Source organism: Branchiostoma floridae, chromosome 16, assembly GCF_000003815.2.
Source record: "Branchiostoma floridae strain S238N-H82 chromosome 16, Bfl_VNyyK, whole genome shotgun sequence".
Lineage (NCBI taxonomy): Eukaryota > Metazoa > Chordata > Leptocardii > Amphioxiformes > Branchiostomatidae > Branchiostoma > Branchiostoma floridae.
Window position 1 is genome coordinate 3,592,835 of NC_049994.1, and position 14,055 is coordinate 3,606,889.

General features: G+C 41.1%; 1 protein-coding gene across 1 annotated transcript; it reads right to left on the reverse strand.

The window, feature by feature from the left end:
• Positions 1 to 432: 432 nt before the first annotated feature.
• Positions 433 to 3,493, reverse strand: LOC118403285 (BTB/POZ domain-containing protein KCTD6-like). Its single transcript, XM_035801934.1, has 4 exons — positions 3,303 to 3,493; positions 2,956 to 3,065; positions 1,964 to 2,115; positions 433 to 1,677 (listed from the first exon to the last, which is right to left on the reverse strand). The coding sequence occupies exons 2-4, from the start codon at positions 2,965 to 2,967 to the stop codon at positions 1,086 to 1,088; spliced, it is 756 nt and encodes a 251-aa protein (XP_035657827.1). The 5' UTR covers positions 2,968 to 3,065; positions 3,303 to 3,493; the 3' UTR covers positions 433 to 1,085.
• Between the last annotated feature and the right edge of the window lie 10,562 nt (positions 3,494 to 14,055).

The window sequence follows — 14,055 nt, forward strand, 5'->3', positions numbered from 1 at the left end:
AATTTCACCGCCCCTGCGAAACCCCTAGGTGGCCAAAACTTACACACCTTACTATGCTTTTACACAGCTACCTACCACTTAAAAATCATCACCCAAACAAGTCCCAAACAAAAAATAGCAAAACCGGACGTTCCGCTGCAGTACCATAACACGCCACCAGAGCGCCCTGTCGTAAAGCAATTCCTACCATTCCTTGGTCATGTCTAATCCTACCTACATACCAAATATCAAAGCAATTCATCCACGCGTTTCCCAGTTATCAGGCTGACGAACGACCCACTGACATAAATGTTACGTTAAATATAAAGCCATTGATAGTATTCAGGCATTCCTAAAATGTTATGTTAAGAATTAAAATGAGTGATGTTATATTTTCCCTAAACAACTGTTAGTGTATCTTCTATCTATGATAGAAATAACATCTAATAAGAATGTCGATAAAAGTTTATTAAACCTCCGTCGTTAGTAGTTGCAGTAGTACCACCAAATATCACTAGGAGGCGCTTCGGAATAGTCCAAAAATCGGGGTTAACGTATCTGCTTTATCCCTGAGAACAAGGAGGTTAAAATCAAGAATGATACTCGTAACGTTTCGTTACAATAGAATGGCTGGTTACAACAAACAACAACACAATTTTTGTGCATGTCTTATGAATCATAGTATCCACATGGATCTTTTAATGCTAGAAATACCATTAAATCTAGCCAAATACCCTAAATATAGTTTTTAAAAACATTTAGTAGTGATGCTTTCAAGTTGATAAACGTATATCATCGCCACCACTAAACATATTTACAAGAACATGCATATGAACAAAATGCACTTACTAAGCAAACACAAATTGATATCAATTTCTAACAAAACATAATAAACGTGTAAGAAACACATAATACAAACCGACATGTATTTGAAGCGCAAGTCCGAACCCTCACCCGATGAAAAATATCAAATAGTACACACTAAACGTTAACCTTAAAAAAAATCAGGAGTTAAGCGTTTGGTAACGAATACTTTGCTAGTAATCCAATGGACACATGTTTAAATCCAGTGAGTAGAACGTTAATGTAACGTCGTTTGTCTCCGTTCAACCAATTGTGAATATGACCCCGTATACGCCGCAGTACAAGTCCAAAGTCATGAGATCGGACCAGACGGACTTCTTGCCCTGCTCTAAAGAAAACCTGCAAGTCTCCAGCTCTGTACTGACCGTGTACCCTCTCTTCTGCAAGTACTGCTGCACCAACGCCACTCTTACACGTAGGTCGGCGGAGCATAGAGGCTCGATATAGTCCTTGTTGTCACCTTGCAGGCACTCGTGTGTCTGCCAAGACTCGTTCTCGAGAAATCTTGCGGGAACGATGTCGGGTACTACGTCATCGATTTTACTTCTGGCCTTCCAACCGCCGTCCATCAGTAGTGCTACTTTTGTAGTACCAGTAATGACCGCAGGTAAAGCCTTGAGAACTCTCTCTGCTAGCATCTCGATGTCTTGAGACTTGAAGAGTTGCTCCTTGAAGGCTATCTCCTCGCGGACATCTTTGAATTGAGCAAGTTTGTCTGCAAGAACCTGAAGACCGAAGTACTGCGCTTCTATGTACACCTCCCGGGCATAGTTAGGTGGTGGCAGCTTAGCGTGTCGCAGGAACTCCAGAATGTGCGCGAAGGCACGTCCATCCCTGCATGCAACAACAATTATGTAGTCTTTACCTCCACAAACACTAAAGACACATAACAGCAGAAGAGTATACACCAGTTTACAAGCGTTCAATGGTTTTGTGAACGTATGTATAGTTTGTTAATTCATGAGAGCTCAAATCTGCCCACACGTCACTTTTTATTGCTGTCATGTGGGAAGAGGTAAGGCGCAAATAAAATATAAAACAGACGTACAGTAAACATCATTCAAAGTTCAAATAAGTCCATACACAATCAGGTCTTAAAATGTAATAATCCGCTAATTACCTGTCGATGAAGTAACAGCCATCCTTGTCCCTCTCTACCTGGTGCCGCCCACTGAACATGGCGGCCAGCATGGAGTCCTCGTGCCTCAGTAGGGTGGACAGGAACGTGGAGAAATGACGACCTCCGACGTTCAGCGGCACCACTTTCGGTAACTGGGAACAGGATAACAGTTGATTATGTTATGTTATGAAGGTATGGAAAAGGCAAATTTGTTGTGGTGTTAGGCACAGGCAAGGAATGAAGAAAAACGTTGCCATGTGGTGTAATAGCCGGCTTGAAAAATGGCTGTTAGTGACTAGTAATCCGAACATATCACCAGTTCCGTAGGCGCAGTGTACAAATAAACTCCGCCTAGGGAGCGTTGGCAAAAAAGGCCTTCTCAGAAATAGATGGCATTTGCGAGCGCTACATGTATATGCCCTTAGGGGAAAACAGCACCTAGGTAGCTTAAGCTTTGTAAATGCAATACAAATACGGCATTTTCTCACCAACTATCAGGTCGTAGCTTAAACACGCGTATACATGCAGAACCTGATTTTTACTTTAAAGTTATTTAGCTAAGCATTGCCTGTAATTTCAATAAATCTAAACATAACGTGGCGTAAGACGCGCCATCAAGACTCGAGCCGGAAAAGTAAAGCGGTCATCCTCAGTTACTGACATTAACTTAGCTTTCGAAAAATACACAATGATCATAAGATGCCGATATAGAAGTAGCATGTATACACACACCTGTGACATTTTACGTATTTACCGGGCATTATCAGCCTCCATAACAGGCTCTCTATGGCCTTTTTTGGCTCATAATACACGTTTGCTGGCCATTTCTTTTTGTACTGGGTCGCTGATTGCTGCAGGGCCGGCAGTCAGAAAAGGCCAGCAAACAGAGACCCAGTACAAAAAGGAATAGCCAGCAAAAGTGTATTATGAGCCCCCGAAAAAGGCCCTAGAGAGCAGTGCTATGGAAGCTAGGGCATTATAAGTTATGGTACCTGGTTTTCCATGATGACCTATAAATGTGCCTTCTACTGACGTTTGGTGATCTGTGCACTTCAAGATCCCACTCCAAAACCAGCCCAATTCTTCACCAAGCCTCGTCTATCTGCAAAAACAAAACATTTGTCAAGCCCGGGACAAAATTGCAAATGAGACAGTCATACACACATGGACAGTGGTGTTACAACTACTATTATTACAACGCCACCACACCAGTGATCACGCAACAATTATGAGCTGTTAAATTTTAGGCATAAACAGATAAAAACTGGTATTATGTACACGGTACTGCACATCAATACATTATAAGCAAAGAAAGCGGTAAGTCAGTGCAATTGCTCACCGAATATTGTCGAACTATCCTGCTAGCAATGGAGATAGGACGGACTTGCAAATAAATGAGTGTACGCAGTACATAAACTCGCTTGCAGCAATACTGGCTTATACGAAAGCGACCCAACTGGCCACTCTTCTGTCTGGACCCTTGATTGCGTCATGTAAACATTACGGGTCATGGGAACACATGGGGTCAAGTAAACACTAGCTGGGGTCACGATAACGCGTGAGGTCATGCAAACAAAAATGGAACATCTTTAACAGTATCGGGACGGTTCAGTGCTGATCCGGGCCATTCCAAAAAAGAAACCTAAGGGGAGTATTTGGAGAAAGGTACATTCATGATTCACATTTTTTTGGAATGGCCTATTGTAACACAGGTCACTCCCTAATAATGCAAAATAGCCCGGGAGGATTAGGGCCGGCCTGGAATAAAACGAATTTCAGTAATTGGGTTTGGCCCCTTATGAATAGTAAACGAATTGTGTTTTTTTTTTAAGACTACAACGTTTTAACTCACCAGTTATTCCCATGTTTTGTACCGTGTGTACAGAAATATTGCAGTGGAAAAAACGTACCGTTTGTTTTTCTGGTATAAATGCCCTGGGGAGCTTTTGGTAGCTCAATTAGACATTAGTTTCTAGCTTCTGGTCATGTAATTACCAAGGAGGTCTTTATGTAACCTCCTTGTAATTATAAATTTCACGCCCTTTTCTTCGTCAAGCTCACAAGAAACACAGACAGAAGAAGACAAAACACAAAATTGATATATGTAGCCGTAGCAGCTAGCATTCACGACGCCGTGCCGTTACGTAGCCTCAGCCTCTGCCTTGTTTATCTGGTATCCCTTACCCGTAATTCCCATGGGGATCACATAGCGCAGTCTCCACGTGATACCTTTGGGCGGGCGTTTCATCATTTATAACGGCGTACCTTTTGACCAGGTGTACCTGACAATCTTTCTATGTACTATGTAGTCCCATTGTAATAAAGCATTTTGCAGCCAGTCGACGTTGCAAAACAAGAAGCACAAGCGTTCGCAGAACTCAACCTTCGTGAAATGGGTGAGGGTGTGGTGGTTTGAGGATGTTTTTATAGACATCTCAGGGGCTAGCCTAACAGTATATGATACGTCCGACTGGCAAAATTGTCCGGAATTCTACAGGATTTTTTCCGCGCCTATGTAGTTGCATCATCCCTCTGGAGTGGAATAATTGGAGTGGGATAAAGTACCAAAATGAGCAAATATATGGTGTTGTAGGCTAATGATTGTACTTGTACAAGTGACACTTGCGAGGTACCCAGGACTGTAGTTGTGGAACTTATTGGATATATAGAAGCTATGAGTGTGCTTACCAACTTTGATGATGATGCCAGTCTACCACACTAGTGTCACTTTTACCACACCAGTACATGTCTTAAAAACGGGAATGAATGCCTTTTTGGCTCTGATGCCATGTTTTGTCCCTTTAATTCTTTTTACAACAGTGGTCACAACTTTATGGTGCCTATTTTTGAAAATGTAGCCATCTTGTTATTTTTACCTATCTTGTTTTTTTCGCCCTATCGCACTATTTTAAGTCTGCAGAGGATGTCATCCATAAAATTTACTTGCTGTGGCCTTGGTAAAAATTCCCGGAATTTACACCAAGTCTTACGCGCGTGCGCAATTGCATCATCCCTTTGGAGGGTAATAACACGGGAAGGGTTGACGGATCGTCATGATTTTTGATCTCTAGATAACTTGGGGAATGCCTTCTATAATCAAGTTCTACAAATGCAAACCATGGGCTAGTTTGCACAATGATTAATTCGCAGCATTTCATAACAGGACAGTCAAACGTACATGTATTACATTTGTAACTGAAAAAAAGAGATATTGATAGATATTCATAGATACTAAATATGCAAATTGCTACCTAGCTCCGCAATGTAGTACGTTATATACTTCCAATGTGTATAATGGACTATCGAGATAAAACATGTCAATATTGACGTCTTAATACATTGCATTGACGTTTCCACAAAGTAATATAGTTTTCTTGTACAACCCTTTAAGTATAATATACAACTCCTGCAATACAGATAATTATTTTCGACTTGTTGCTTGCAACAATGATGATGTAACATTCTTTGTTTCACAACGCAGTCCACTACATTGTGTATTCCATATGTCTAATGTACAATCCCTATAAACAATCTCATCAATGACTACAAGTTACTGTGAAAAACAAACCCTGCTTTTTTCAACAATGTATTGTACCGGTAGTAACTGTTACATGATTGTACAACCCTTTTAAAACTTATAATATATGCCCCTGTATACAATATCATCATTGCAATTATTCTTGGTGTACAGATTATCAAATCTTATGGGAAACATGTACACCCCACCATGTATAATGTACTGTCTCTGTAGTACCATTTTGTTGTTGACCTTTGGGGTCACTTCCTGTGGAGACGGGGTAAGACTGCAGCCCACGCTGGTATCAGCATGACATAATGCCACCTAAATATAGCACGATTGCGTAATACCCACACCACATACACAATTTTCCAAGTACAAACATCCCCTGCAAAACCGTCAAAAGCCACTAAACGAAAAAACGCCTCGTACGTTTCTTCTCCTTCTCAAGAACTACCCACATACCAAATATCAGATCAATCTGTCATGCCGTTCATGAGATTTCTGTCCACAGACACGTACCCTACAACGATTTGCACACATACCTATTGCATTCTGCTAATTACCTCCTAATTTGCATAATAATCATACAATTATGTACATCACTACCTAAGCTATCTGCATACCTACAGTCATTCCGATCCATCGACCAGCTTCCATAATTCCTTCTCAAAACCTAACACAAGAATGACTTTCACCGCCCCTGCGAAACCCCTAGGTGGCCAAAACTTACACACCTTACTATTCATTTATACAGCTACTTACCACTTAAAAATCATAACTGGGGAAGGCATGGATGGATTGCTTTGATATTTGGTATGTGGGTAGGGTTAGACATGACGAAGGAATGGTAGGAATTGCGTTACGGCAGGGCGCTCTAGCGGAGTGTTATGGTACTGCAGCGGAACTTCGGGTTTTGCTATTTTTTGTTTGGGACTTGTTTGGGTGATGATTTTGAAAGTAATTCTTGTTTTAGGTTTTGAGAAGGAATAATGCGAGAAGGGATTGATGGATGTTAATGACTGTAGGTATGCAGATAGCTTACGTAATGATGTACATACTTGAATGCGTGTTATGCAAATTAGGTGGTAATTTGCATGATACAATAGGTATGTGTAGAAACCTTCAACACTCTGTGTCTGTGAACAGTCCAGCTCCTTCACGCCAGCACAGAATGATCTGATATTTCGTATGTGAGTAGTTCTTGAGAAGGAGAAGAAGCGTACGAGGTGTTTTTTCGTCTAGTGGCTTTTGACGGTTTTGCAGGGGATGTTTGTACGTGGAAAATGTGTTTTACAGTGGCCCTGAGTGGGTATTACGCAATCGTGCTATATTTAGGTGGTATTACGTCATGCTGCTACCACGCTGCACCTTCTCCACAGGAAGTGACCCCAAAAGTCAACAAAAAATGGTACTATAGGGACAGTACATTATACATGGTGGGGTGTACATGTCTCCCATAAGATTTGATAATCTGTACACCAAGAATAAGAGCAATGATGATATTGTATACAGGGGCATATATTATAAGTTTTAAAAGGGTTGTACATGTAACGGTTACTACCGGTACAATACATTGTTGAAAAAAGCAGGGTTTGTTTTTCACAGTAACTTGTAGTCATTAATGAGATTGTTTATAGGGATTGTACATTAGACATATGGGATACACAATATAGTGGACTGCATTGTGAAACAAAGAATGTTTAATACATGATCCTTGTTGCAAGCAACACGTCGAAAATAATTATATGTATTGCAGCAGTTGTATATTATACTTAAAGGGGTTGTACAAGAAAACTATATTACTTTGTGGAAACGTCCATGCAATGTATTAAGTCGTCAATATTGACATGTTTTATCTCGATAGTCCATTATTCACATTGGAAGTATATAATGTACTACATTGCGCAGCTAGGTAGCATTTTGCATATTTGATATCTATATATATATATCTATAAATATCTCTTTTTTTCAGTTACAGATGTAATACATGTACGTTTGACTGTCCTGTTATGAAATGCTGCGGATTGATTAATTGTGCAAACTAGCCCCTGGTTTGCATAAAATACTTGATTATAGAAGGCATCCCCCGAGTTATCTAGAGATCAAAAAGCATGACGATCCGTCAACCCTTCCCGTGTTACTACCCTCCAAAGGAATGATGCAATTAGGCACGTGCGTAAGACTTGTTGTAAATTCCGGGAATTTTTACCAAGGCCACAGCAAGTAAGTTTTATGGATGACATCCTCTGCAGACTGCAAAAAACGTACGATCGGACGAAAAAAAACAAGATAGGTAGAAACAAACAAGATGGCTACATTTTCAAAAATAGGCACCATAAAGTTGTGACCCCTGTTGTAAAAAGAATTAAAGGGACAAAACATGGCATCAGAGCCAACAAGGCATTCATTCCTGTTTTTAAGACATGTACTGGTGTGGTAAAAGTGACACTATATAGTGTGGTAGACTGGCATCATCAACAAAGTTGGTAAGCACACTCATAGCTTCCATATATCCAATAAGTTTTATTTCTGCAACTACAGTCCTGGGTACCTCGCAAGTGTCACTTGTACAAGTACAATCATTAGGCTACAACAAAACATATTTGCTCATTTTGGTACTTTATCGTCATGTTGACGGTCCTTGCAGAAAAAAAATTCTTGTTTTTTTTTCCCTGAAATCAGGCGAACATTAATGCGCGCGCGGATGTCATCCATAAAATTTACTTGCTGTGGCCCAATCGAACATACTCAGTTAGGCTAATATTTCTCTCTTTGTTAGTTACATGTGTCTTATGTTTGAGTATCTGCTATTATGATATGAAGTAGGCTTTTAAACTGTCCTAATTATCTATGCAAATTAGCCCCTGACTTGTATAATAAAATTTGATTATGTAAGGCATCTCCAGAGCTATCTCACTCGTTCGCTCGCTCACAGTTCATAACAAAAACTATCTGCATTCCAAATACCATGACAATCTGTGAACCCAAATTATTCCACTCCAACGGGATGATGCAACTACATAGGCGCGGAAAAATCCTGTAGAATTCCGGACAATTTTGCTAATCGGACGTATCATATACTGTTAGCCTAGCCCCTAACCCCTATAAAAACACCCTCAAACCACCACATCCTCACCCATTTCACGAAGGTTGAGTTCTGCGAACGCTTGTGTACTTTGTGTAACAGCCGCTGCCATACTTTGTACCATGTACAAATGTCGAGCAATAAAGTTCTACATAAAAACAGCACTGACTACAAACCTTCGTTTAACGAAGGAAAAAAGACTCTCGCAAGGGGGTGTAGTATCGCATAAGGCCGGCCACTTTACGTTTATTCTTTTACCTGTAGGGCTACACACCGTAGGATGCTTCTGTAGTAGTCTACAGTTTTCAATTATTTCTGGGTATAAAGAGAATCAAGCCTAGTCTACCACAGAAGTCGGAGTTCATACACCTCTTGTAACCAATTTGAAAATAAAGGTGCTAATTAATGCCACAGTCTCTAATTTTGAACAGGGAAAGACTTTCCAGAAGAACTCATAGCTAGGACCAACATCGTCCACCTGGTTCTTGGCACGGGCGACTCTGTCACTGATGACGGCTTCAAGATCCACTTTGAGGGTGATGTATATATATATATATATATATATATATATATATATATATATATATATATGTAGAGATATGGGGGGAGATAGAGAGAGGAGAGAGAGGGGGAGGGGGATAAGGAAAGACAGAGATAGAGACGGCCTTTGGGAGTATCATACACGTAGGTAATACTTAATACACAGAATAGATTTCATGAGCAATAGATTACTTTACAGCCGCTGGAAAGGCATGACATTTTTTACTGATGAATTTACCCTTATTTCTATTCGTTCAGCTTTAATGATAAACGTGGTTCTAGTACACATGTTCATAGTTGTATTGATACATTTTTGAGAGATGTACCATATTCTCAAATTTTCTTTATGGCACTAGCATTTGATTTGCCGACTGATTCGTGCCTGGACCCCGGCGTTCCCGAGAACGGCTACAGGTCTGGAGACAGTTTCGCTGTGGGGGCGGTCGTTTCGTTCGGGTGTAACGACGGCTACGTTTTGTTGGGCCAGGAAAGACTGATGTGTGTGTCTGGTGACGTGGCAGACTGGAACTTCAGCCCTCCAAGTTGTGAAGGTAGGTCATGATGAACCACCTGTTCTTTTAATTTTTGCTAAATATTTACTTTCATCTTTGGTGGCGTCGAATGGCCGAATGGCTACCCTAGCGGGCCCTGGATGAAAAGGTCCGGGGTTCGACTCCTAGCATTCGTTGCTAGACGGTGTGTCCTTGGATAAGGCACTTCACACGGCTATCCTCACTCCTCCCAGGTGTAAATATGGGTACCTGACTTCAGTTGGGGAGGTAAAGGGCAATGGACGGAGATGGGCTCTACCTTCCAATACCATGTCCTAGACACAGTAGATATATAAACAACCCACTGTCCCTACGGCCCTTACAAAATGCTTTCATCATTGTGTGTATAAATATGCATTTCCGCAAACCAAGCTTAGCTTCGGATGTCCTCCTAGGAGACGGAAACTCCAAATAGCAAAATTATATCTGCTGGGGCCGTCTTACATGTGGCAGTTCTTGCACCTGTGGGACAATAGGCGAGAGGGTGGAGAAGGAATTGCACAAACCTCCTTCACCTGAAAAAGTCATGTGCAGGGCAGGCAAACTGGTTGCCGAAATCACAAAGTGACTGTTTGCCTACTCCATTGTCTCGGTTACAAAAACCAAAACTAGAATTTGCAAAGGTGTACTTTTTTGGCCAAAAATGGCCCCAAAAATTCGCAAAATTAAGCTTTTTGTTGTACTACATGCAAATAGTGTTATAGCTCATGATGATGCAAATAGTGTTATAGATCCTTGTGCGCATATGGCCAGGGCACTCCTATACCAAATTTCAGGCCATTTGATTGTAAAACCAGGGTACAGGAGCCACACATTTTTAAAAAAATGCTAAAAATTGCCAAATTAAGCATTTTGCAATGTATGCGAAAAGTGTTAATGCTTTTTATGGGCATATGAGCAAGGGACCTCTGTACCAAATTTCAGGTCAGTCGTCTCTAATACCAGGGTACAGGGGACAAAAATATACAGTTTCTCAGTCAATAAAATCATTTTAAGGCATCTATCAAAAAAACAGGAAAAAATGTGGAGGTCTTGGTCCATTCTACCTTTGAAGAGATGAACCCCCTTAAAGATTGTGACAGGAGACTCTGAAGAATGAAAGAAGAAGCAGATACATTACGAATACAATATTTTCACTCTGTACCATACCTACTGTTTGGTGGAGTGGAAATAATGAAACTACTGAATTTTTTCCCTTGTGCATCTGGCAGACTCTGCGTGTGTGGCTGCTGAGGGACGCTATCTGTACGGGGAGGAGGGACAGATCCAGCTTCCGCTCGATACTAACACTGGGAAGTACCGGAATAACCTTGACTGCGGGTACCCTATTCTACTCTTTATTGATATAGAAGAACTTCATTGCGCAACGATCGTACACGGTACAATGTATGGCAAAAAAGAAGAAGAAACAAACTTATCATCCTAATTACTAAAACAAGTATCAAACTTAATACATATGCAGATTATGAATATGGAATGAAATTGGCATCCTAATTTCTAGAACAATAGGAGCTAGCTTAAATCATTGATATTGTATTACAATCGTGTGGGGCTAACTATGAGTTTCGGCATTTTTTCTTATGACAAAGCAGTCTTTTATATATTTACCTATTTTAGCATTGTGGGAGTTGTTACATCTGAATATATAATCAAATCGATATCAAAATAGCAGACATACAAGAAACGTAGCCTGAATTGGTTGATATTTACAGATTTAAAAATTAAACACTAACAAATTACACATACGCATATATATAACGTTATGGAAGGCACACATGACTCACTAAGTTACTTATTACTTACTTAGTACTTTTTATGAGTCCTCTTTCAAAAAAGTCTGATTCTGTGTCTGAGGTTCTTACTTTGTCCAGTGAGACCGAGTGTCCAGGTGACTCTAACCCTAGTTCATATTTATCCGCAGGGTAACCTATATCCGGTGTTATATGAGACTGCAATATATTTCCAAATGTTGGGATAAACTATATCCGTTGGTACGTCAAACTACAACATTTTTCAAAATGTTTAAGTCTGAAATCATCGGCCGCTGCCTTGATATTCCAAAATACCCTATTTTCAAAACCAACGGATATAGGTTAGCCTCTACCAGGCTTCGTGGATCGGTGGTCTAATTGTAGAAATTGGACAAATAGAGTCTATAGTTCGCTAAGGGAGTTAGCCGGCCAGAAGAGTACGTTTCCTCACCACGAAGACTGTGCGGGGTCGCTATGTTCTTTGAAGTCCACTAATCGCTATCTAATAGGTGCGAAGTGGTTTATTGCTTTCCGACTCGCCCGTGACGGGTCTTGACTGCAGCGGCCGGGACTTCTCACGGGGCCGGCAAAACATTTTGTTTTCAAGCCATCCCGTCCTGCATCAAACCTTTGTTATCGTCATAAGCCCTCGGGCCGGCCATTGTATCCCAAAAGAGTCCTTTTTGCCTCCAAACTTCACCAAAAAGGTACAGCTTGGCCACACTCAAGAGGGAAAAAATGCAATCTCTCGATCGACCGCACAGGAATTTACCTATAGCGTAAACTGTTATCATGTTACATTTCATCGCAAAATTAACCTCACTCTAGCCTACATTGTTTCAAAAGCATTTTAGCAAAAAACGCCGTCCAAAACATCATTTTTGCCGCGCTTTGTTGTCGATCCCAGTTTGACCTTGTCCCAAACCGAGCTGTTTCCCACTGGGCGCTGGACGATTTATGACTTAAATTATCTCCAGCGCTGAGCTACTTCCTTTGTACAAATAACGGGGGGATTAATTTTATCACGTTTGTTCTTAGCGACCCCGCACAGGCTTCGTGGTGAGGATAATGATTCTACCGATCCACGGAGCCTGGTGGAGGCTAGATATAGGTTACCCCGCGGATAAAGGTGAACTAGCGCGATGTGCATGTTTATTTATTCTAGCTGGCTAATCGTGGCAGATCCAGGAAAGGTTGTGGTCGTGGAGTTTCTAGAATTCGACGTAGAATATGAGGCAAGGTGCCGGTACGACTTCCTCCAACTACACGATGTACCGTATCTGGGTAAGTGGTCTGAATACGTTGCTTCCTCCAACTACACGATGTACCGTATCTGGGTAAGTGGCCTGAATACGTTACTTCCTCCAACTACACGATGTACCGTATCTGGGTAAGTGGTCAGAATACGTTGCTTCCTCCAACTACACGATGTACCGTATCTGGGTAAGTGGTCTGAATACGTTGCTTCCTCCAACTACACGATGTACCGTATCTGGGTAAGTGGCCTGAATACGTTACTTCCTCCAACTACACGATGTACCCTACCTGGGTAAGTGGCCTAAATACGTTACTTCCTCCAACTACACAATGTACCCTATTTGGGTAAGTGGCCTGAATACGTTATAACTAGCACAGAGTTGTGTTATTACACTTTGCAATTTTACTGAATACATTACATTTTTACTAGCATTCCTAACGGTGAAATCAGTGCAGTGTATGCAGCTCGTACAAACCTGGTGAATCGCGCCATGGAGGGGAATTATCGGGTATGCAATACAAACAAACAAACAAACAAACAAACAAATTGCGATGTGTTATCATGCATGTTAGCGACTAGTAAAAACAAATGTATTCTTTTTTTTATTTTCTCGTCTCGTTCAGCCCACCTCATGCTTATATCTAACCATATTTATATTTCAGCCATACCATAGGTATGGTGAAATATATTGTATTCGTAATGTTTCTTTCTTTCTTTCTTTCTCCTGTCAAATCTTCAGAACACGGTATCTCCGTTGTTCCTCAACCGAATGACTTGAAATTTGGCACAAGGGTAGAGTGGGCCAATACCCTCGGACGGTTTTTCATTTTTCCCATATCTGTCTCTAAAATGATTTTATTAAGGTTTTTGGGTCATCTTAAGACCAAAACTGTATATTTGGGCCCCCTGTACCCTGGTATTATAACCGAATGAGCTGAAATTTGGTGTAGATAGGCATTAGATAGTTGGTAAAATGATCCAAGTAAAAGTTTTGACATAAACTACTTTAAAATGATTAATTTTGGCACTTTTCTGATGGGAAATTTGTTTTCTTTTGGCCTCCTGACGTGACCTTCCGTGACCCCGCACGGAGCCCACACCTGTGCGCGAAGAGGGCGAAGGCTAATTAATATTCATAAGCGGGACCTCACGATTCCGTATATACTGCAGTGTTCCCGCCAGAATTTTTTACAGCGTCCGCACCCGGGGTCCACCGAAGAACGCCGAAGGCCCCGGCCCGGCAGGGTCCAGGGGCAGAGCCCCGTTGGGGGAAACTCTTGCACTTTGGGCTATTCAGAAGGCTTATTGTATCAGTTTTTAGGGGCATTTCTGTGATGCGATGGTATATTTTCCCTGCGCTGTTAGCTCCGTACGTTTTTAGAAGGTT